The following is a 23,388-nucleotide window of genomic DNA, read 5'->3' as shown; positions in this document are numbered from 1 at the left end:
TTTCCAAATTATTTACTGAAGTTTCTTCAAGACTCGGGCTTTCACTTTATACTAATTTATGGGTTTAGAAAGTTAAAGAAAAATGTTAAAAATTAATCAAGGTTCTATATACTCATTTAGAGGTCATGAGGGTTTGTTTTGTTTTGTTTTTTTTACAATACAAGGCACTTTTCTTTTTTGGGATTCATTAGGGGGGGAAATCGTGCTACATTGGTATATTATAGACTATTTAGACAAAGAAAATTGGCTAAGCAACTCTAAAAAGAACAACACATTTGGCTTCTAAAAAATGGGAAAGAAAGTCACTTGAAAATCTAAAACTCTCCTTGTTTTTCAGCATCTTGTATAAAGCAATGAATCTTTTGTTCATTAAATATTTTTCTTCTATAGACTAAATAAATTAGAAAGGTAATAGAAAAGAAAGCAATATTTAGATCATCTTGAAGTAAGGATAGTTGACTTAATGTCATGATTTCAAGATTAGTAATAAGGGATCAAGATGTTTTAAAAAATGAATGGGTAATTAAGCTATTTAATTATACTAAAAAAGAAAGTGACAGGTTCCTGCATTTGTTAATGTTTCTGTAAGAGGCTCCATCATAAAATTGAACTGTAAAATGATTTTTTAAATGTAATATATAGAACACAAAATTAATTTTTGGCAAACTTTAGGAAATTCTTTTGTTATAAATTACTCAAATGTTATAAACAAATCCCAACTTTGCATTTTGTTTATAGTAGTAACTTTATATCATACAAATAAATTTCAAAGTATGAAAAGTGCATTATTGCAATAACTTTGCAAGTCCAAAATTTTAGTTTATAAAATAAAACTGTAAAGTGTTAAAAAAAAAAAAAAAAAAGAAAGAAAGAAAAAGAAAAGAAAAGAAAAGAAAAGGAGCAAAACCATCAGCGCCATCTATTGCAGAAATCTAATATCTTAAAATGTTGCTTAATAACTTGTAGAGAAACACATATGGAAGCAACATATAACTGAAAAGAAACCACTTGTGTTTTTAGCATTTTACATTAGTATTGTTTCTAGTGTTTTCTCATTCCCAAATAGAAATTCACATCTTCTATGGTGCTCTTGAGTCAGCCATCTGTGCAGTAGCCACTTGCATGCTTCCAAAATCATCATCTTCTTCATGTGTTCTCTTCAAACTGTCTGTTTCTATCTGGAGTGGTGACATCATCTATATTGTTAATTTTGCTAAGTATTCCTGAAGCTGATGAACAAATCCAGCATTAGGATTAATACAAAATCTTCTTTCTTGAACATAGCAAATGCATCTCTGTACTTCATTCCAAATGTTTCCATAATATATGCAATAACAAAGGCAGCATCCCTGGAGATCCCTGCATTTCCATGGACAAAAACTTTCCCTCCAGTTTGTAAGATCCCATCAATAAATTCTTTAGTCATGGCAAAAAAATGTATTATATTTTCAACTGGATTATCTGCAATATCCAAGACTAAATATCTAAATAATTGTTGAAAGTTTGGTTTAATAAAGTTCGCTTCAATATTTTGTCTTATGCATATGATATGGGTTACTCCATGTTTCTGTAGTATAGGTAGCTTGCTTTTCATAGCGGAAGAATATGGGCCTAAAACAATCCAGGTAAAATTTTCTGCATCTTTCCTCTCATAGGGTAGGTCCACTCCTCGGCATCTTTGCACTGCGGAGGGAAACTCCAGCTTCACGTCCTCCCTGATCGCAGCCAGCGGACTGGTGGGTGGTGTGGGAGTCAGGCAGTAGAGGAAGGAGAGCCTGCGGACTGAGGGCTAGCGCGAGGCAGCGGCCTTACAACTGACACATGCAGATCAAAGGGTCCCTGCACTCCAGTGGCAGCAGGGCAGAGGAGGGTTGGGTGGCTCAAACCCACCGCCTCAGCCCCACAGGCCGCCCAGACTTGGGTACTACTAACAATGCTCCTTGAGCCATAAGCAGAGTCTGAAAACACCCACCGGTCTAGATAAGATGTGTCCCTTCTGAGACTGTTAGGTCCTCAAAGGTTACAAAGGTCAAGTTCCTGTTGACAAAGGGCACTGTGGCTAGTAAAGATGACACAAGCTCAGGGAAAAGAAAGAAGAGATACCTGAGGTTCTGACCCAAGGATTTCTGGGGAACATTAACCAACTAGAAAGTGTGACACCCTCACAGTGAACCTGCTTACTGCAAAGATGGGACCTTGATTTGGGTGATTAATGAATGATCCAGCATTTGTAGGCTAGCTGGTGAACCTTGACTTCCTATTCTGGAAATGGCCTCATGTGCCACTGGAACCTCAGGAGTGGAAAAGGTGACTATCAAGAGCCAATGGGCACCTGTCCTACAGGGGCAGGCCAGGAACAACCACCCTCCCACTCCTAGCATTGCCACTAACCGCCTGAGGAAAAAGGATACACACCTAGCAAAAAAATGACTTAACTATAACAAAGATGAACAGTAACAAGTGTTAGTGAGGATGTAGAAACACTGGAAGCCTCATGCATTGCAGGTGGGAATGTAAAATAGGATAGCTGCTGTGGAAGAAAGCCTGGCGGTTTCTCAAATAAAAATTATTTCCACTCCTGGGCCTATATCCAAGAAGCACATGCTACTGCAGGGATGAACCTGAAACACATTATGTGCAATAAAAGCCAGTCACATGCCCTAACCAGTTTGGTTCAATGGACAGAGTATTGGCCTGCGACTGAAAGGTCCCAGGTTCGATTCTGGTCAAGAGCATGTACATTGGTTGCGGGCACATCCCCAGTTGGGAGCGTGCAGGAGGCAGCTGTTGGATGTTTCTGACTCTCTATCCCATCCTTCTTCTATGTAAAAAAAAAAAATATATCAATGAAATATATTTTAAAAATAAAAGCCAGTCACAGAAGGTCACAGAGTGTCTGATTTTGTCTATATGAAATGCCTACAATAGGCAAATCTATACACAGAAAATAGATCAGTGGTTGCTGTGGCCTGGAAAGAGGAAAGAATGAAAGGTGACTACTAATGAGTATGGGTTTCTTTTTCATAGTGATAAAAATGTCCTACAATTAGTGGTAATGGTTGCATAATTCTGTGGATATATTAAAAAAACATTGAATTATACACTTTAAATAGGTGAATTTCATGATATAAAATATCAATAAAAATGAACAAATCTTTTTAAAATCTATCACTTTTTAAAAAGTGACTTAAGATGAGAATAGAACAGAGTAGCTCAGAGCAGGGATGGGTAAACTAAACTACAGCCCTGGAGACAACTCTGGACCACTGCCAGTTTTTCTAAATAAAGTTTTATTACAACACAGTCCTGCCCATTCATTTACACACCATCTAAGACTGCTTTGAGCAACAACAGCAAAGCTGAGTAATTGCAATAGAGACTGTACAGACAGCAGAGCCTACAACATTCACTCTCTGGCCTTTCACAAAGTTTGCTAACCCCCAGCTAAGACAGTGAACTCTGGACCAGGCTGGCACTCAGACTGGCTCTGCTACACACTAAGGACATGCCTGTGTGCATGCATGTGTGTGTTCACTCTGTGCCACGGTCTCATCCCCTGCACATGAAATGAATTGGAAAATATGAAGTGCTCAGAGGAGTGCCTGGCACCTATGTGGCCTCAAATTTTGGTCATTTGTTCCCAAAAAGAGCAAGTATTCTCCCCCTCCTCCCCATACATACATACCCAGAGTCCTGCAGGTGAGCTCCTATCACCTCACTGCACAAACTCCTTCCTCAGCGCCCTCTATTCTAAGGCCAAGTGCAAATCCCACATCTGACACACAGGATCCTTTATATTCTGCAACCTACCCCTGTCTGAGCTTTGGTCTCTTTTAAAAATAAAATGGCCTTCCCTGCCTAGAAAAACCTCACATCCTCAAGGCTCAGACAGCCATCATGTCTTCTAAGAAACTGTCCTGCCAAAACTGGTTTGGCTCAGTGGATAGAGCGTTGGCCTGTAGACTGAAAGGTCCCAGGTTCGATTCTGGTCAAGGGCATGTACCTTGGTTGCGGGCACATCCCCAGTAGGGGGTGTGCAGAAGGCAGCTCATCAATGTTTCTCTCTCATCAATGTTTCTGACTCTTCTCTCTCTCCCTTCCTCTCTGTAAAAAAATCAATAAAATATATTATTTTAAAAAGAAAGAAAAGAAACTGTCCTGACCTACACAACTCACCTCCAACCTTCCCAGGTTTTGGCTCCCACAAGCTCTGTGGTCCATTCACACTTTGCATCTAATTTGACTCTCAACACCACTTACTGAGATACATTTGGGCATTTATTTACACACAGACTTTCCCCAAAGCCAGAGAATCTGGGAGCAGAGGCCAGGCCCTCCCTTCCCAGGCAGCACCCCAAACCTGGCAGAGTGCTATTAGATCTAGTAATAATTAATGTCGTTTTCTAATACTTTTTTAAATCGAATTTATTTAAACAATACAACAAAATTTAATCAATAATATAGTTACCATTGTTTTCTACTACTTGTGCCCAATGCTCAGGAAGCATTTTAATCCCTCTATTGTAAAATTCTTGTGATTTTGATGCAAAAAATTCGGTCAATGCATTTTTGAGGCATTCTTCATTATTACATTTTTTTCCAAGAAGAAAGTTTTGCAAAGAACGAAACAAATGGTAATCAGAAGGGGCAATATCAGGAGAATATGCAGGTTGAGGGAGAACTTCCCATTCCAACTGGTGCAGTTTTTCAGCAGTGATTCTTGCAGTATGTGGTCGTGCGTTATCGTGGTGAAGAATTACGCCCTTCCGATTAATCAGCGCGGGTTCTTTTTCTCTTAAAGTTTGGGCTAACCTTTCCAATTGGGCACTATACACTGCACTTGTAATGGTTTGGTTAGATGGTAAAAGTTCATAATGAAGAATTCCTTTAAAATTCCACCAAACACACAACATCACTTTTTTCGCATGCAAGTCAGGTTTTGGCGTGGGCTGCGGAGCCTCATTTTTGTCCAACCATTGAGGCCGCCTTTTCAAATTAACATACAGCACCCATTTTTTATCTCCGGTAACAATTTGCTCTAAAAACGGCAAACAGTTTTGACGAGAGAGGAGCGAACTGCAAATTGTGACTCTTTGATTATGGTTGTTGTCGGTCAACTCATGAGGAACCCGTTTTCCAAACTTTTGGACTTTGCCAAGTGCACGCAATTGATTGGAAATTGTTTTTTTGTGAACAACTTAAAGTTGTCGCAAGCTCTTGATGGGTATTTGAGGATTTTGCACCAAAAGAGCTTGAAGAGCTTCTTGATCAAAATTGGACACACGGCCTCAACCACTCTTGTCATCTAACGAAAAATTTCCCTCGCGAAATTTCTCAAACCAACGCTGGCATTTTCTGGTGCTAACTGCATCTTGACCAAGAGCACTACAGATGTTTTTTGCAGCCTCACTTGCTTTTCTTCCTAATTGGAACTCGTAAAGCATGCAGTGCTGAATATGCTCTTCATCCGCCATCTTCTTAGCCCTAGTTTTGCAAAAAAAACCAAACCAAACACAAACTTTTTCAAGCAAAACTTGTTAATTGCACTTCACACGTTCTGTAGATACCACGTGTTTGAAGGTTATGTCAATACAAGTCAACGCCAAGCAAGATTTTAAACGAATGTTTGAAAACGACATTAATTATTACTAGACCCTCTCATCAATGTTTCTGACTCTTATCTCTCTCCCTTCCTCTCTGTAAAAAAATCAATAAAATATATTTTTTTAAGAAGAAAGAAAAGAAACTGTCCTGACCTACACAACTCACCTCCAACCTTCCCAGGTTTTGGCTCCCACAAGCTCTGTGGTCCATTCACACTTTGCATCTAGATAGGTAGAAAGTACTCAGACGCGACTGGACTTAACGAGTAGCCATTATGCGCTATGCAGCACTAAACCCTTTATATATTCTTACCAAGTCTTTCAATCCCCTATTTTACTTTCACAGACCAGAAAACAGATAAGGTAAGCAACTTATTTGATGAATGAACACACAGAGGAAGGCAGGATTGAACAGATGCCCCCAGAACAGTTCTCCCCCTTCCAAGGGACATCTGATACTGGCTAGAGATGTTTGGTTGTCACAACTTGGTGAGTTCTGCTGGCATCTAGTGGGTGGAGGCCAGGGATGCTGCTAAATATCCTATGAAGCATTAGATAGCCTTTTGCCATAAAGAATTATCTTCCCTTGAATGTCAATACTACCTATGCTGAGAAACCCCCATCTAGGAAACATTTTTAAAAAGCAGGAGCTAGAGTGGTCAGCGAAGATTTCAAAGACAAGGTGGGATTTGGTTTGAACTTGACATTTTAGAACACATGTGTCAAACACAAGGCCCGCGGGCCAAATCCGTCCCGCCAGGCCTTGCAATGTGGCCTGCACCGCCCTGTCATCACTGCACTCTGCTGCGTTTCCATCACAATGACAGTTTATGACTGTTCAGTAAACCATTCGGCCCGCGATTTAGGCTGGATTTTAGATTTTGGCCCCTTCTCTGATTGAGTTCGACACCCCTATTTTAGAAGATCTTTCATCTTAAAGGCATCTTGTGCCTAATTTGCTTTCTTCAACAAGAATCTTAACCTACATACTAGATTCAACAGGGTGATCACTTCATGAGACATATAAATGTCTATTCACTATGCTGTACACCTGAAATTATTTTTAAACTTTTTAAAATCATTTTTCAATTTCAATTACAGTTGACATACATTACTATATTAGTTTCAGGTATACACACCAGTGATTAGACATTACATAATTTACCATGTGATCATCCCAATAAATCTCACACCCATCTGACACCATATATAGTTACTACAATATTACTGACCATATCCCCTATGCTGTAATTTACATTCCTGTAACTGTTCTGTAACTACAAATATGTACTTCTTAAACCCTTTACCTCTTTCACCCATTTACCCAACCCCCCTCCAATCTGGCAACCACTAAAATGTTCTCTGTATCTATGAGTTTGTTTCTGTTCTGCTTGTTCATTTATTTTTTTTAAGTTCAACTGCTTATAGATATGTAATTATTGCTATTTTATTGTTCATATTTTTCTCCTGTTCTCCTTCTCTCCCCCACCCCCCAATCCCCCTGCTTCTCCTTCTCCTTCTTCTTGAAAACCCTTTAATGTTTATTGTAATACTGGTTTGGTGGTGATGAACTCCTTTAGCTCTTTCTTATCTATGAAACTCTTTATCTGTCCATCAATTCTAAAAGATAGCTTTACTAAAAGAATAACTTTGGTTATAGGTCAGTGCTTTTCATCACTTTAATATTTCTTGCCAATACCTTCTGGCCTGCAGTTTCTGTTGAGAAATCCGCTGACAGCTTTATGGGGGCTTTCTTGTAAGTAACTAGCTGCTTTCTTTTATCTTGATGCTTTTAAGATTCTTTGTCTTCAATCTTTTGTATTTTAACTAGTGGCCTGGTGCATGAAATTTATGCATAGAGGAGGTGTTCCTTCAGCCCAGCCTACACCCTCTCCAATCAGATATCCCTCTCATAATCTGAGACTGTTGGCTCCTAACCACTCACCTGCCTGCTTTTGTGATCACCCCTAACTGCCTCTGCCTGCCTGCCTGATTGCCCCTAACTGCCCTCCCCTGCCAGCTTGACCTCGCCCCCACTGTCCTCCCCTGCCAACCTGGTTGCCTCCAACTGCCCTCCCCTCCTGGCCTGATCTCACCCCCAACTGCCCTCCCCTGCAGGCCTGGATGCCCCCAACTGCCCTCCCCTGCCATCCTGATCTCGCCTCCAACTGCTCTCCCCTTCTGACCTGATCTCACCCGTAACAGTCCTCCCCTGCCGGCCTGATCTTGTCTTCAACTGCCCTCCTCTTGTGGCCAATTTGGTTCCGATTGATAGCTTTCTGTGTCAGTCAGTATCTCTGGCCTATAATGGAGCCTGATCAGAAAGGTGGGGCTGATCAGCAGCCCAGGTGAAGGCCTGGAGGGAAATAGAGGTGTGGCCGCTGGTCAGGCTGGGAGAGAAAGAAAGATGCAAGTGCTGATCAAAAGCTGCCACAGAGGCAACAGATCAGTCCCTGTTTCTCTCCTCAGGCCTCTCTCTGGCCCTGATTCACAGCCCCCTCAGCAGTCAGTGCTGGGGTACTGCACCTGCAGCGGAAGCCACGGCAACCTAGTGCTGACTGCAGGACTGACTTCCGGTTGGTCAAGCCTCAGTGTTATTGGTTGCTATAACCCAGGGTTTTTATATATATTAGGATTATGATGTGTCCTGGTGTGGACCTCTTTGGGTTCATCCTGTGCTGCTTTTCAAGGTGGTTGGGTAGCAGTGCTTTGATCTGGTCTGAAGCTGTCCACTGGGTGCACTGGCTCTGGGACCTCCTGGGAGGTGCAGGCCAAGGCCAGGCATTGCCTGTGTTCTGCCCAGGGTCACCCAGCATGAGCTACAAGGAGATCTGTAGATGGCTGCTACTTGTGCTAAGATTGGAAGTGCCTAGGAGAGGCCAAGGCAAGCTGCTGTTAGTGTCAGGCTTGGGGCCATTTAGAGAGGGATACAGCTTCACTGCAGGCACATGCTATTTGCTTGAGAAATTTTAGGAAAATCTGAAGCATGAGCCAAAACAGGCAATTAATATGGAAAGGCTGCTGGAATCAGCTTGGTTGGGCCTAAAAGTTGGGTGGGGTGGGGTGTGGTGGGATGGGGTGGGGTCTTGGGAAATCACTAGGGTGGAGCAAAGAGTGGCTCTGTAGGGGGAGGGCTCTTCAAAGGAATAATGGCTTGCCAGCACTTATGTCTGGAGAAATTTGCCCACCCCAGTTCTCATCCTAATACTGGACAATTCAGTTCCTCCCCATTTGTCTCTGGTACCTTTCAAGTTGCTGCCTGAGTGCTGAAGCTCAGAGGTAGTGAATCTGACTAAGTCCATGTGCAGGCCCTTTATTTTATTTATTTATTTTCATTTTCATCCCAGGGCATGCTTATTGATCTTAGAGGAGAAGGAGACAAGAGAGAAAAACATCAACGTGAGAGAGAAACATCAATCAGGTACCTTGTTGTATACCCCCTGACTGGCACTCAAACCTGCAACCTTTCAGTGTATAGGACAATACTCCAACCAACTGAACCACACTAGCCAGGGCTGTGCAGACCCTGACAAGCATGTCAAACTCATGGCCCGCCACAAGTTTGACATGCTTGTGAGGAATCTCCTGGGACTCCAGCAGCCTCCACTTCCCTCAGTTTCAGTCCTTGCTGGTTTTTAAAGCCAGAGTGATGGAGATTTCTCTTCCAGCATGGGAACCTGGGGGCGGGGGGGTTGGTATAGGGCTGGGACCCTCTTACTCTTCAGTGGGGACCTCTGCAGTTGAGATATCCCTCTGGACTTTTATCCACATGTGGGTGTGGGACCAGCCCATTCCACATCTCTGCCCCTGACCAGCTTAATGGGGCTTCTTCTCCAATTCCCTAGTGGCAGGATTTCCATTCAGCTTGATTTCAGGTGATCATGAATGACGAATATTCAATAGTTTAGATGTAATTTTGATGTAGTTGTAGGAGGAGGCAAGTATCCCATTTACCTACACTATCATCTTGATCAGAAGTCAAATTTCATTTTTCAGTTACAGTTTACATTCAATATTATTCTGTGTTAGTTTAGTTTCAGGTGTATAGCATAGTGGTTAGTCAGTCATATACTTGACAAAATGATCCCCCTGATATTTCAAGTACCCTCCAGGCACCATACACATTTATTAGAATATTATTGACTGCATTCCCTTGCTGTGCTTTACATCCCCATGACTATCTTGTAACTGCCAATTTGTACTTATTAATCCCTTCCTTTTCTAGCTCTGGTGCTCTGAGTGGCTTTGAGTCCATATATTCTTCTAAATTCTTCCCATTTGACTAAGCCAAGCACAGGGCTGATTTTTCCTCGAACCCACTGTACTAACTGTTGGGAACTTAGTCAAAGTTCCTCCTTTATCTTTTGCTCACTAGTTACACAGGTCAATTCTCGGCAGGGGAGCATATGGAGAAGCCATGAGAGGTTGTGGGTGTATAAGAATGAGTCTTTATTGCAGAAGCCAGTGGCCACATAGCCATTAGACAAGACAATTCTTCACTGCAAAGTCCATTCAGGCAGGTAGCTGGACACTGGCTAGTAAATGCTTATCTTTCCTATAAAGTAGCATCAGTCTTTGTACACAGTTATTATCTGAGCAGCCACATGCTGCCTCTAAACTTATCGCTTTACATTGTAGCAGTACCTTAGCTCTCTGGCTCAGCAACTTCTGTTTTTCCTGCCCAGCACACTGGCTGGTCTCGTAGCCTCACATAGTAACTACTTCTAAGCTTCATTTTCCCAGCACACTGGCTGATTTAACATGGTAGCTATATCTGAGCTCTCTGTGAGTTCTTAGCCTTACATGGTTGCAGTATCAGCTCTCAGCTCCATCTGAGTTCTCAGCACACACAGAAGCTATAATACATTCTCTGTGCCTACCGTCACTGCTTCTCCACACACTCTTCTCCCAGCTTCTCTCTCTCTCTCTCTCTCTCTCTCTTTCTCTCTCTCTCTCTCTCTCTCTCTCCTCCCTCTTTCCCTCTCCCCCTTCCCCCTCTCCCCCTCCCTCCCTCTCTCTCTCCTCTCCCTCTCTCTCTCTCCCTCTTTCTCTCACTCTCTTCCTCTTTCTCTCTCTCTTTTCCTCTTTCTCTCTCTCTCTTCCTCTTCCTCTCTCTTCCTCTCTTCCTCTCTCTCTCTCTCTCACTCTCTCTCTCTCTCCTTTTCTCTCTCTCTCCAGCAGACCTATATATTATTCCAGAGACAAAGAAGGCTAGTTGCCAACAGTTACATCAATCATTTGCGTTACAGAAGGGCACAGCATACTGTGAGATCACTGTGGCCTTGCAGCTGTTGATGGTATCTTGGCCTTGGGCACCCTAATTAGTCTCATGCTCAGAGCGACCTTGGCCATTCTGGTGAATTGACAACAAGGCCACTGTGTTCCCATTGGCCTTGGATATCCAGTATTCCAACTGTAATTGAGAAGTAATTTAATTAATAAATTAATTTAATTTAAAAAGAAAAGAAAAGAAAAATCATCTAACCTACAAAATTTTCCTTTGTTCCTTTACCACAAGATCAAGCTATAATGAAGATAGTCTGACTACTGCCAAAACAGATCTAAGAACAATTCAGTATTTGATTCTGATAAAGTGAAAAAGGATAGTACATGGGGACAGCAGTATAAATCTGTTCCACGCCCCCCCTCCCCCACACACACAATCTGCCATCTGGACCAGGAAGTCATACCATCACTCAAAGCCAAGCAAGGAGAATGTCTCCCACTGTTTACAACCTGGTAACCCAGGAGCTTATCTCTGCTTCTCATCACTCAGATGTCACTTCCCAAAGAGGTGCCTTTACCAAACACAATCCCTATGCAAATGCCTGGAGTCAGCCTCCAGGGGTTACAAAAGCTCTCACCTCACTGGCCCTACTACACAGACCAGTATACAGAGGGTGATGGCCTCCCTGACACCAAAGGCCTGGGGTCTACCTCACAGGTAGTCCGGAGCTCTTTAAGCCCCCTCCCCTTCCCATCACCAATCTCACTTCCCTGGCTGGAGCAGCCTTCTGTGTGGAATGTTAGGGCTGGACACAGGGAAGAGAGAAACAGAGACTGCCAGGAGGATGTCCTCACCTTCAGAGTCCAGAGCCTGGATCTTCAACTCCAGGGGCGAGTCCTCCAGGTAGAGTTCTCGGGTCGTAGAGACGATCTGAATGCCATGGATGAGGTCAACGATGGCATCACAGCGCAGGACCTGGCCTGTGGCTAAAGGGACAGGACCCAGGGATCAGACGGAGTGCCAGGGCATGACTGCCACTTACCTCCAAGGCCTTGCAAGTCAGGTGGTCTTACACTTTGGCAAAGACTAAAGCAGCCAACAAAACAAGCACCACAAAACAGGGCTAGAAGAACCAAATTAAGCCTCAGAAGGCAAGCACCTGACCAGCACACGCACTTCTGAAAGCCAGCATGGACTTTCAAAGAGTAAGCACTTCAGAGGCATGCTCACTGCCCACTGTGTGCCTTTCCAACATGAGCACCAGCATTTAAATCTGTATGCAGAACACTCCTCTAAGAAAAGCTTGTTCTTTCAGGGCACAGTCATTACTTAGATGACAATAGCTATAGTATGATGAATGAGCATCCAAAAAGATAGCACTGTTCTGATACCTGTCTCTACATTGAGATTAGGAATTCTGCCTGATGGTATTTATTGATCTACACTGGTGTTTTTACATAAGACTATTAGCTACACAGCTGAAGAAAAGGACTGTGTTCCCATGAGCTCAGCTGTTTTACTTGCTCCACAAATAAGACACATAAATAGCATTAACTGGAGAATTCCCTAGTGCAAAAATAACAGCATGTGACTCAAAATCACTCTGACCATTATCCAGGCACTTTGTGAAACTTCGTGTGCACTATTAATGTACTTTGTTAGAAATCAATACAACCCCATATCAAAAACCTTAAAAATATTCATATGCTGTGAGACCCAGTAAAATTGGGAATCTATCATTAGCTGGAAGTGGCCTAACAGAACCCAAAATAATTCTCTGAATAAGAATTTTTACTTTTCTATGTAACACTGAAATAAACATCTAAACACAACATAAATGTCGAATGATTACAGGACAACTTCCTGTAAGAATATAACTCAGCCATTAAAAATAATTCTATAATGAGATGAAAAACTGTTCATATCATATTAGGTGGAAGAAAAGCAGGACAGAAAATTATATTATTTTCTAAGCATGTTACAACCATAATATGGTAAATTAAATATGGGGAAGTGAAAGGATTACAACAACTTTCTTCATTTTGATTCAATACCCATTACGAGTTATTTGCGTAATAAATACTAATTTAGAAATGAAAGCCAACCTCCATGACAGGGAAAACTGAATAAAGTGCTGGCAGGAGGGACCAGGGTGATGATGTTGCTTGCTCAGTGTCCCTATCCCGCCTGGGTGTCCCTCTGACACAACAGGAGAAATAGAAAGCACTGCCACGGATTCTGGTGGTATCTATGGCTGGGCTTTCAGTGGGATGTTTGCCACATGGTTTCCCCTGGGACCACACAGGACACTCAAGCCCTTACTGATGTCTTCTGCAAAGATGATGCTGGTCAGGCGGGCAGGCTGGGACAAACGGGCTTGCACTACTGCCTTCTGGGAGCACTGCTGCTCGTCCGGGCCCAGCGGCTCGATGCTGGCCACCTCTGGCCGGGTCGATGACCTGTGGTAAGAAGACAAAAATTTGCTCTCTGAAGCCATCCCACAAGGCACAGCTGGGAGCAAAAGCCAAAGCCATGGCTCCCCATCTTAGGCTCTGTCACAGACTCAAACACAGAATAAAGGTGGATAGTCTCCACAAACTTCAAATCCAGAGGAGAAACAGGGCCCAGCCAAGACTCTCTGATGGGAGGACAACTTGTGGATATGGGACCTCTGCCCACACCCCCATGCTGAAATAACCCAGCAGGAGACCAAAGACTTGGAAGCCACTTCAATGTTCACTAGATAGGCACCTTATGAGACTATTCTGTGGGCTTGAAAGTAATTCTACACAAGGAGGAAAACTGCCTAAGGTCTTCGGTGAAGAAAAGACACAATGTACCTCTCATGACCTCTATGCCAGGCCTGGCACACAGCAGGCTCCAACATTAGCTTCCATCCCAAATAAATTCTATCAAAGCTGAAGATAACCACAATGACTTTAAGGCCCCATGTGATGGAGCCAACATCATGTTGATGCTGTTAGGAAAGGCAGATCAACACACAAACAAATGAATCAGCCAAATCTGTGAGGTGTTTTCCCATGGAGAGACAGGCCTCCAGAATAAAAGGATGAAGGAATGGCATGACTCTGGGAGGTATCCAGGACCAGTGCCATGGTTTCTCACCTACAGATTGTGATACAACAGTTCCCAGTTGAGGTGAGATGGGAGCGAAGGATGCAAGCCGAGTAGACACACCACAAAGATCACAGGATGAGCATTACCCTTATAGCTTCTGCAGACAGAGCTCAGGGAAGCCTCTCTGAAGTGGACACTCAGTGACACCATGCAAACACTGGTGTATCAGGCAAGGGAGCAGTCAGCCAAGGCCCTGACGTTGAAAGCAGCTAGGTGTGCTCAAAGAATGAAAGGGCTCCAGAAGGTAAGAGGTGCTAAGCTCAAGGAGAATGGCAGGGGCTGAGGTCAGTGATTGAAGTCAAGGAGATAGTGGGTTTTGAGGTCAAGGAGATGCCCAGGGTCTGAGTTCAAGAGATGGCAGGGGCTTAGTCAAGTTGATGGAGGGAGTTAGGTCAAAGAGATAGAAGGAGCTGAAGTCAAGCAGATGGGAGGTGATGAGGCCAGGAGGCATTGGAGGCCACAGTAAGGAGCTTCCGTTTATTCAAAGGGCAATGACAAGTCACTGGGGATCTTAAGCCAGTGAACATTCAAATCTGATGTGCATTTATAGAGCAGAGAATAAGGTGATGCCCTCAGTGAGCTGCTAGTGTGACTGAGGACCCAGGAAAGGGGAACCTACTGTGCAGAGAATTCGATGCTCCTTCCCAGGGCTACACTCAGCATAGCACCCAGCAGAGCAGGCACATTGTGTCTCTACTTCCTTCCCGGCCTCTGCTTAAACTCACTGATTCATCACAATGTCCTGGAATATTTTAAAGGAAACTTGTAAAAACTGCCTGGTGTTTAAAAGCAGTAATGTTAAACACACCCAAACAGTCCTCTCCATGTTCTCCAGTTTAATGCCAAGTGTCTCTCCCAGAGCCAAGTAGGCACAGCAATGACTGCAAACACACCTAAGGGTGCTTCGATTGCACACACATCACAGGCACGCGAGCCACTGGCAAAGTGCCTGGAAATATTCTGCAATAAACTTCACCCACAGTTAAGGAAAGAAGTCTAAGCCCCTGAGAAAATGCATCTGTGGTCCTCTCACCGAGAGACTTCAGAGACTGAGGGCATACAACAAAATACAAGAGGAGAAAGAAGGTACCTGTGGCAAAACGTTCATACTCATGCTAGAAACACACCCCATTTAATTGGCCATAGCTTTGGAACACTTAAGAGCATTTTCAAAGGACATTAAACCTTCCAAACATGTGTGCACACACATGCATGTATGCACACACCACACTTACTGTGGAAACAACACCAAATTAGAAAGCTTATACAAATCAGAGGAGACAAAAAAGATGGGCAAATAAGTACAATGCTGATGCTGGACTGGATCTAGGAACACAAAAAGAACTTTAGTGGAGAAAATGGTTATATCAAACAGCCTAGAGTTTAGTGAACTGTCATATACCAATGTCAGTTTCTTCATTTTGACAAGTGTCCCTGGTTATGGAAGATGTTAAAATTAGGGGAAGCAAGGTAAAGGATTTACAGGAACTTGGTATTATCCTTGTAACTTTCCTGTAAATCTAAAATTACTCCAAATTTTAAAACTGTTTAAGACTAAAGAGAGAGGGATGAATAGGCAGAACATAGAGGATTTTTTAGGGAAATGAAACTACTCTGTATGAGACTATAATAATACAAGGCAATACACATTTGTCCAAACCTATAGAATGTACAACACCAAGTACAAACTAGAATATAAACTATGGACTATGGATAATAATATATCAGTGTAGGCTGTAATAAATGCACCACTGTAGTGTGGGATATTGATAATGGGGGATGCTGAGGGGAGGGGTGCTATATAGAAAACCCATAATTTGGCTCAATATTTTTATTAATGTGCAACAGTTCTGAAAAATAAAGTCTATTAGGAAAAAATAAAGACAATTCATCATTTCTTGCTTTTACCCTGAGAAACAGCATGGTTTGTCTTGTTTAACGGCACCTGGGAGCTAGAGATCTGGACTCCCAATCTAGGATATAAATGCTACTCCCTCTCCAAGCCTTAATATCAAAAACAAACTAGAGACAACACCTCTTTTCTCATTCCCTCACAACAGTGAGTTAATCTCAGACAGAGTCCCAACAAATAAATAACTGCTGATAAGAACAGAGCTATCTAGTTCCAGTTGAAGAGGCATGAAGCCCTTCATCCCGCATCTCTAGCCCTTCTCGGTCTGCACCTGCCATCCCAGGCAGCCTTCTGAGCCTGGCAGGGAACACTGCACCTTTCATTGTATGCCTACGGTTTGTAGAGCTTCATTAAGTACAAGCAACCCTGTGCAGTAGAAATATGAGGTGAATCATATTTAAAATGTTCTAATTGACTTATGAAAAAAAAAGTAACAGTTAAAATTAATTTAATAGACAATTTTTAGATTCATAGCAAGATTAAGTGTAAAGTACAGAGATTTCCCCTATGTGCCCCGCCTGCCATGTGCATGTTCCCCTCCCCATGTGCCCCCCATCATCAACCTCCCCCATGAGGCGGTGTTATCTGTTACAGCTGAGGAACCTGCACAGCACAACATTGTCACCCAGAGTCCACAGTTCACACTGGGCTCATTTTTGGTGCTGTACCCTCTATGGGTATATAATGACATGTGTCCACCGGTGTGGTATCATACAAATCCTCTCTGCCAATTCATCCGTATTATTTTTTCAAAAGTCCCTATTGAGCCCTAGCTGGTTTGGCTCAGCGGATAGAGTGTTATCCTGTTGGACTGAAGGATCCCAGGTTCATTTTCCAGCCAAGCGCACATGCCCGAGTTTTGGGCTCCATCCCCCCAAGTAGGGGACGTGCAGGGGGCAGCCAAGCAATGATTCTCTCTCATCATTGATGTTTCTATCTCCCTATTTTTCTTCCTTCCTCTCTAAAATCAATAAAAAATATATTTTTAAAAAAGTCCTATTGAAAAGCCATATTAAAGAAAAATAACAGGTGGAATTAAATTTTTTTAATCTTCACTCAAAGATATGTTTTCATTGATTTTTAGAGAGAAAGGAAGGGAGAGGGGGAGTGAGAGAGAGATCCATCAGTTACCTCCCATACTCAGCTCCAACCTGTTACATAGGCAGGGCAACTGATAAAATTAATTTTAATAATACACATTACTTAATCCAACATATCACAAATATTAGGTGGCCCCAGCAGCATGTCAAGGACTCCCAAGAGTGGCAAGAGACTATGGGGCTGAACAGTCAGTTCTGAGGGCAGGCCTTTGGGAAGAGAGCCAGTCAAATACAGTACCCTTAATTCACCACTCCAACGGGCATCTGCTGATCTCTGCCAAGGGCTGGCTGTGGGTAGCAAGTGCTGAACCCTCCTACAACCTCTTAAGAAAGGCTCTTTGCATTTAGGGCTGACACAGGGCAGTAAGTGTAGCCCGGAGATAAGACAAAGCAGCGTCCCTTACTTCCAAATGCCTGGGAAGAAGACACTCATCCATCCTAAGGCCTGCAGTGGTGGGCTTTCCCAGCCTGAAAACAGCCAGACTCATGCAGGGAGAGAGCCCACGCACAGGCCTAGAGCTGTCTGGAATTCCTGCACTCACTCAACCTGGGCTGAGCTCAGCGCAATGGGAGCCAGACTGGTCCTCACAAAGCTTCTGGGAGGGCTGGAAACACTTCAGAATAAATGATAAAGTGCTGAGAAAAGTCAGTAGCAGACATGGCAAACTACCAGGGTGTGAACAGTCACATCCTCCACCCCACTTTCACTTGAGAATTTTCTCTGGGCTCCAGAATGCTCCATTCAAAACCAGAATGGTTCATCCCAACCATCCACAGAGGGTTTAGAGCAGCCTAGGGTGGCATTTCTATTACCAGCAGAAGGTTATTTTTAGTTATCTGACTCCTCCTACGACATTCTGAAGACATTTGCTTTGGCTGTACTTTAAAGAGGTATAAAGAACACAGATTCAGCTATGATATGTCATCAAGCCTCACTGTCCCCCTCACGGTGAGGTTCCAGTGGATCCACACTGTAACCTGCCCCCACTGAAGCCACATCTCCTACTCCAACAGCCCAATTCACTTGGATGCAACAGCATGTTCTGTTAAAGAGCAGGTCCTGGCTCATATGGCTTTTCTCCTGAGAGCAGGCTCCATTTTAAATTACCCACCACACCTCACAAAGGATGTGTACTGCTCCAGCTCGCACATATTTGGCTCATCCATGCACCTCTGCTGCTGGTGGGCATGTCTGTCCCACCCTCCCCCATTCAAGGCATTCCCCAAGTCCTATATGGAAGTGTTAGGGTCTTTTTCTGGGCCCCTGGTGTCTGGATGAGATCAACAGGTAATTAGTGGAACAAATAAAGAGGTTGCCCTCCCTAATGTGGTGGGCATCACCCAGTCAGTTGAAGGCCTGCTGCTGAGGGGTAAAGCAGCACTCTGTGATGGAACATGGCCTTGTTCAGCTCTCTGCCTATGGATATCTGCTAGAAGGTGAAGTTCTGAGACAGCAGAGTGCTGCCACTCACTAGCTGTGTGACTTTGAGCAAATGACTTAACCTCTTTAGCCCTCCATTTACTCTTCTTACAGTGGGAATAAAAACAGTACCTGGTGCAAAGGGATAGAGTAGTTTAGTACAATAACAAAACTCTTATCACAGGGCCTTGCACACAGTAAGCACTCAAGTTCAGAAAACAGGAGGAGGCTCCTGATAAGGGGCTTGTGGTCCTTCAATATTTGACATGATTCTGAGCACAAGAACTCTGTTTTTTATTTTTTTAAATAAATCTTTATTGCTGAGATTATTACAATTGTTTCTCCTTTTCCCCCCATAGCTCCCTTCCACCCAGTACCCGTCCCACCCTCTGCCCTTTTCCCCCTCCCTCCCCCCCTCTCCCCCGCCATTGTCCTCATCCATAGGTATATATTTTAATCCAGTCTCTTCCTGCAATCCCCACACCCATTTCCCCCTGATAATTATCAATCCACTCCCTTTCTTAGCCCCTGATTCTATTATATTCACCAGTTTATTCTGTTCCTCAGATTTTTAATTCACTTGATTTTTAGATTCACTTGTTGATATATATGTATTTGTTATCATAACTTTTATCTTTTTTCTTCTTCTGCCTCTTCTTAAAGAATACTTTCCAGCATTTCATATAATACTGATTTGGTGGTGATGAACTCCTTTAGCTTTTTCTGATCTGTGAAGCCCTTTATCTGCCCTTCAATTCTGAATGATAACTTTGATGGGTAGAGTAATCTTGGTTGTAGGTGCTTGCTATTCATCACTTTGATTTTCCACAGAGAGGAAGAGAGAGAGATAAAGAGCTAGAAACATCGATGAGAGAGAAACATCAACCAGCTGCCTCTTACATAACCCCTATCGGGGAAGTGCCCGCAACCAACGTACATGCCTCTGACTGGAATCGAACCTGCGACCTTTCAGTCCGCAGACCGACACTCTGCCACTGAGCCAAACCAGTTTCACTATTCATCACTTTGAATATTTCTTGCCACTCCTGTCTGGCCTGCATGGTTTCTGTTGAGAAATCAGCTGATAGTCGTATGGGTGCTCCTTTGTAGGTAACCAACTGTTTTTCTCTTGCTGCTTATAAGATTCTCTCTTTGTCTTTTGCCACTGGCATTTTAATTATGAGGAGTGTTGGTGTGGTCCTCTTTGGATTCCTCTTGTTTGGGGTTCTATGTGCTTCCTAGACTTGTAAATCTATTTTTTTCACTGGGTGGGGGAAGTTTTCTGACATTATTTCTTCAAATAGGTTTTTGATATCTTGCACTCTCTCTTCTTCTAGCACCCCCATAATTCTGATGTTGGTTCACTTGAAGTTGTCCCAGAGGCTCCTTATACTATCTTCAACTTTCTGGATTCTGTTTTCTTCTTGCTTCTCCAGAAGAGTGTCCTTTGGTTCTTTGTATTCCAAATCTTTGACTCGATTATTGTGTTCCCCCAGTCTGCTGTTGTATCTCTGTATAATATTTTTTATTTCAGTCCAGTTTATGTTTAATTTTTAGTTAGGTCTCATAAAATTTATTGGCCTTTTCTAGGAAATTCTTGAAAAAGCTTATACCTGTAGTTTTGAACTCTATATCCAGTCTTTTGTTCTCCTCAATCTCTTTCGTTTGAGATCTATTTCCTTGTCTCGGCATTTTCACTGCTTCCCAGAGTTGTAGGATCGCTTTGTGTGTTTGGTGTCCTATATGGCTCAGTGGGTCAGCCTCCCCACTTACCTGAGGTAGAGACTCTTGGTGCTCCCCTTTGTGGACTGCGTGAAAAGCCTTGCTGTAGTTAAGACTTGATTGCTGTTGGTATCACTGGCAGAAATTGACCTCCTGGCCCATTGGATGTATCAGCTGTGTCTACTATGGGATACCTTCTGTATTGGAGACAGTCTTAGAGGATCAGACTTGCAAACTGCAAATGCCTCTGAGCTCAGCTTGGATGAGGGTGGAGTCTCAGGGCTGAGCTGACAGTCTTGGCTTCCCATCAGCCCTGCCCTTGTGCTCTCACCTGAGTTTCTGCCTGACCTCTGCCTTCCGCGGCTCTCCTGAGTTTCCGTCTGACAGTCCAGATTCCCCATGCAAGAGCGTGGGCGCCCCAGGGGCTCGCCCGGAATTGGGTTGGGTCTCTGTAGTCTGGAGCTTCTGACACCTTCCGAGGCAACTTCCGCAGTCAGACGTCTCTGGGCACACTCACTCGAGTGCGACTATAGACCCTGCCCACTGCAGCTTCCAGCTCCCCCAGTCTTCCAGTCTCTGAGTCTCCAGGTGCCTTTCTCTACAGTTCAGACTCCACTCCTATGAGCCTGGGTCCACAGGGTTTCGGCAGGGGCTGGGGTTCAGTACAGTCGGAAAGGGTTCAGTGCAATCGGGGATTTCCTTGCCCCTCCCACCAGCCAGGCACTTGGCTGCCCTTCCTCTCTGCGCGCAAGCGTCTTCCTACCTCAGCACTTTGTGGCTCCCAATCCGATCCATGAGCCTCTCTCCTTCTTTCTAGCTGTAGATTTCCCACTCCGCCAGCTTTCCTGTGGTTTTGGATGATGTGCGTTCTGTCCTTTAGTTGTTGTTTTGAAATTGTTGTGCGAGGCGGCAGCTTAGGTGCTTACCTAGGTCACCATCTTCAAGAACTCTGTTTTTTTTTAATAAATGAAGAAAATATGGGGCCTCCCACATTGTGACCATTTATGCCATTCCCTGTCTATCCTCTTCTCCTAATGAAGTCTGACCCTAATCCCTGTTGTCAGGGCCCTAATAATGGCCTCTTCAATGTTCCCACCTTACCAACTTCAGAGCCACAAGCAAAAATTCAGGCTCAAGAAAGGGTCCTTGGTTCAAGGTCACATTGTTGGAATGAGCCTGAACTTCCGACTTCAAGCCTAACCTCTGCTGAGAAGTCTCTCCCTCCCTCTCGCTTTCACACCTCCATGCTCCATTCCTTTGCTCCGTTCCATTTCACATGGTCTTCTCATCCACCCTCATGTTGCCCAACTCTCATGGCGCATGGCAAATGGCAACTCTTCCATGGACCCATCTCTGATCCTCCTTACCTACCCTCCTTTCAGTTTCCACAGCTCCACTGGTCCTCCTTGGGACCCCTAGTTTATTCATTCATTCATTGAATCCACATTTATTGGGTTATGTGCTATGTCCTAGGCACTGTTCTAAGCTGGGATACAACAAAGTACTAATTATACACTAAGCCTTACCTTCACAGAGCTTACATTTCAGTGGGAAGAGAACAATAATCATCAAAATGAGTGAATATGGATCTTAGAAAAAAAGAACTATGGAAATCATAAAGAAGAGTAGGGAAATGAGGTAATTTTCAGTAGCATGGTGACAGCAAGCCTCGTGGAGAGGGTGACATGGGAGCGGAGACTGACATGTCTGTAAAGGAGCAGCAGGTGTGGGCTCTTGGACATCTGGAAGAAGAGTGTCTGGGGGAAATAGATCACAAGTTCAAAGGCCCCAATACAATAGCTTGGCAATAATGCTTTTCCCCGTCCAACTTACCTGACATTGCAGGCAAGGACAAGGCCTGTGGCTCATTCACTTCTTGCCCTATTGTACTAGCATATGATTTTGGCACATGTTTTTGTAGATGCCCTTGATCAGACTGTGAATTGATTCTCTTCTATTCCTAGTTTGCTGTAAGTTTTTCTCATGAATGATGTTGCTACTCTGCACCTATGGGGATTTTATGGCTTTTCCTCTTCATTCCGTTGATACGGTGAATTATACTGATTCCTTTGTTAATGTTAAACCAAACCTGCATTCCTGTGATTTACCCTAGTTGGTCATGATACATTATCCTTTTTTATATTTTCCTGGAAAGGAATTTGTGCTTTGGTCTATGGATTTCTTTTTCTGGTAATGTATTTGTATAGTTTGCAATCAGTATAATGTTGGCCTTATAAAAATGATCTAGGACAGTGGTCAGCAAACTCATTAGTCAACAGAGCCAAATATCAACAGTACAACGATTGAAATTTGAGAGCCAATATTTTTAAACTTAAGCTATATAGGTAGGTACATTGTTATTAAATTAATTAGGGTGCTCTTAAGCTGGCCTTTGCTAAAAACTCAAGGGGCCAAAGAGCCACATGTGGCTCGCAAACAGCAGTTTGCCGACCACTGATCTAGGAAATGATCATTTCTTCTCTCTTTCCTGAAAGAGTTTATAAAGGACTTGTACTACTATCCTATATAATGAAGAGGTAATATGCAAATTGACCATCACTCCAACACACAAGACGGCCGCCCCCAAGTGCACACAAGATGGCTGCCACAAGATGGCCGGCAGGGGAGGGCAATTGTGGGCAATCAGGCCAGCAGGGAAGGGCATTGGGGGAATCCAGGCCTGGAAGGGAGGACAGTTGTGGGGGGAGGGACCAGGTCAGCAGGGGAGGGCAGTTAGGGCCAATCCGGCTGGCATGGGAGCAGTTAGGCATCAATCAGGCTGGCAGCAGGGTGGTTAGGGGTTGATCAGGCTGTCAGGCAGAAGCGGTTAGGGGAAATCAGGTAGGCAGGAAGGTGAGCAGTTTGGAGCCAGCAGTCCTGGATTGTGAGAGGGATCCTAGATTGGAGAGGGTGCAGGCTTGGCTGAGGGACACACACACACACACACACACACACACACACTGTGTACGAATTTCGTGCTCATGGGCTCTAGTTTCTTCACAAATGTTCAAAGAATTTACAGGTAAGGCCATCTGGAATTAGAGTTTTCTTTATGGGAAGGTTTGTAATTATAAACTTAACTTTATCAAATGTCCTAAAGGGGGGAAAAAAAAAAAAAGGCACCAAATATCCTAAATGAGGGAAGGAAAAAAAGAAGAAAAAAAAAAAGGCCTTTCCAAGTGCTTTCAGAACCATACCCGAAGTCCTACGCAGGAGGTGGGCCCAGGACACGACCCTACAGTGGGGAGACTGAGGCTCAAAGCTGG

General features: G+C 43.7%; 1 protein-coding gene and 1 pseudogene across 2 annotated transcripts in view; both read right to left on the bottom strand.

Moving 5' to 3' along the window:
* The window catches only part of NUP210 (nucleoporin 210), a 138,594-nt gene that overhangs the window by 104,501 nt on the left and 10,705 nt on the right, over nucleotides 1-23,388 (bottom strand). For both annotated transcript variants that reach the window (XM_036445567.2, XM_036445568.2), the window contains exons 2-3: nucleotides 13,153-13,289; nucleotides 11,685-11,816 (exon numbers count right to left, since the gene is read on the bottom strand). In XM_036445567.2, coding sequence (XP_036301460.1) covers nucleotides 11,685-11,816; nucleotides 13,153-13,289 — 269 coding nt within the window. The remainder of the gene's footprint in view (nucleotides 1-11,684; nucleotides 11,817-13,152; nucleotides 13,290-23,388) is intronic.
* Nucleotides 906-1,949, bottom strand: LOC118724806 (annotated as a pseudogene).

Source organism: Pipistrellus kuhlii, unplaced genomic scaffold, assembly GCF_014108245.1.
Source record: "Pipistrellus kuhlii isolate mPipKuh1 unplaced genomic scaffold, mPipKuh1.p scaffold_m20_p_2, whole genome shotgun sequence".
NCBI lineage: Eukaryota > Metazoa > Chordata > Mammalia > Chiroptera > Vespertilionidae > Pipistrellus > Pipistrellus kuhlii.
This window is presented reverse-complemented; position numbering and strand designations above follow the sequence as displayed.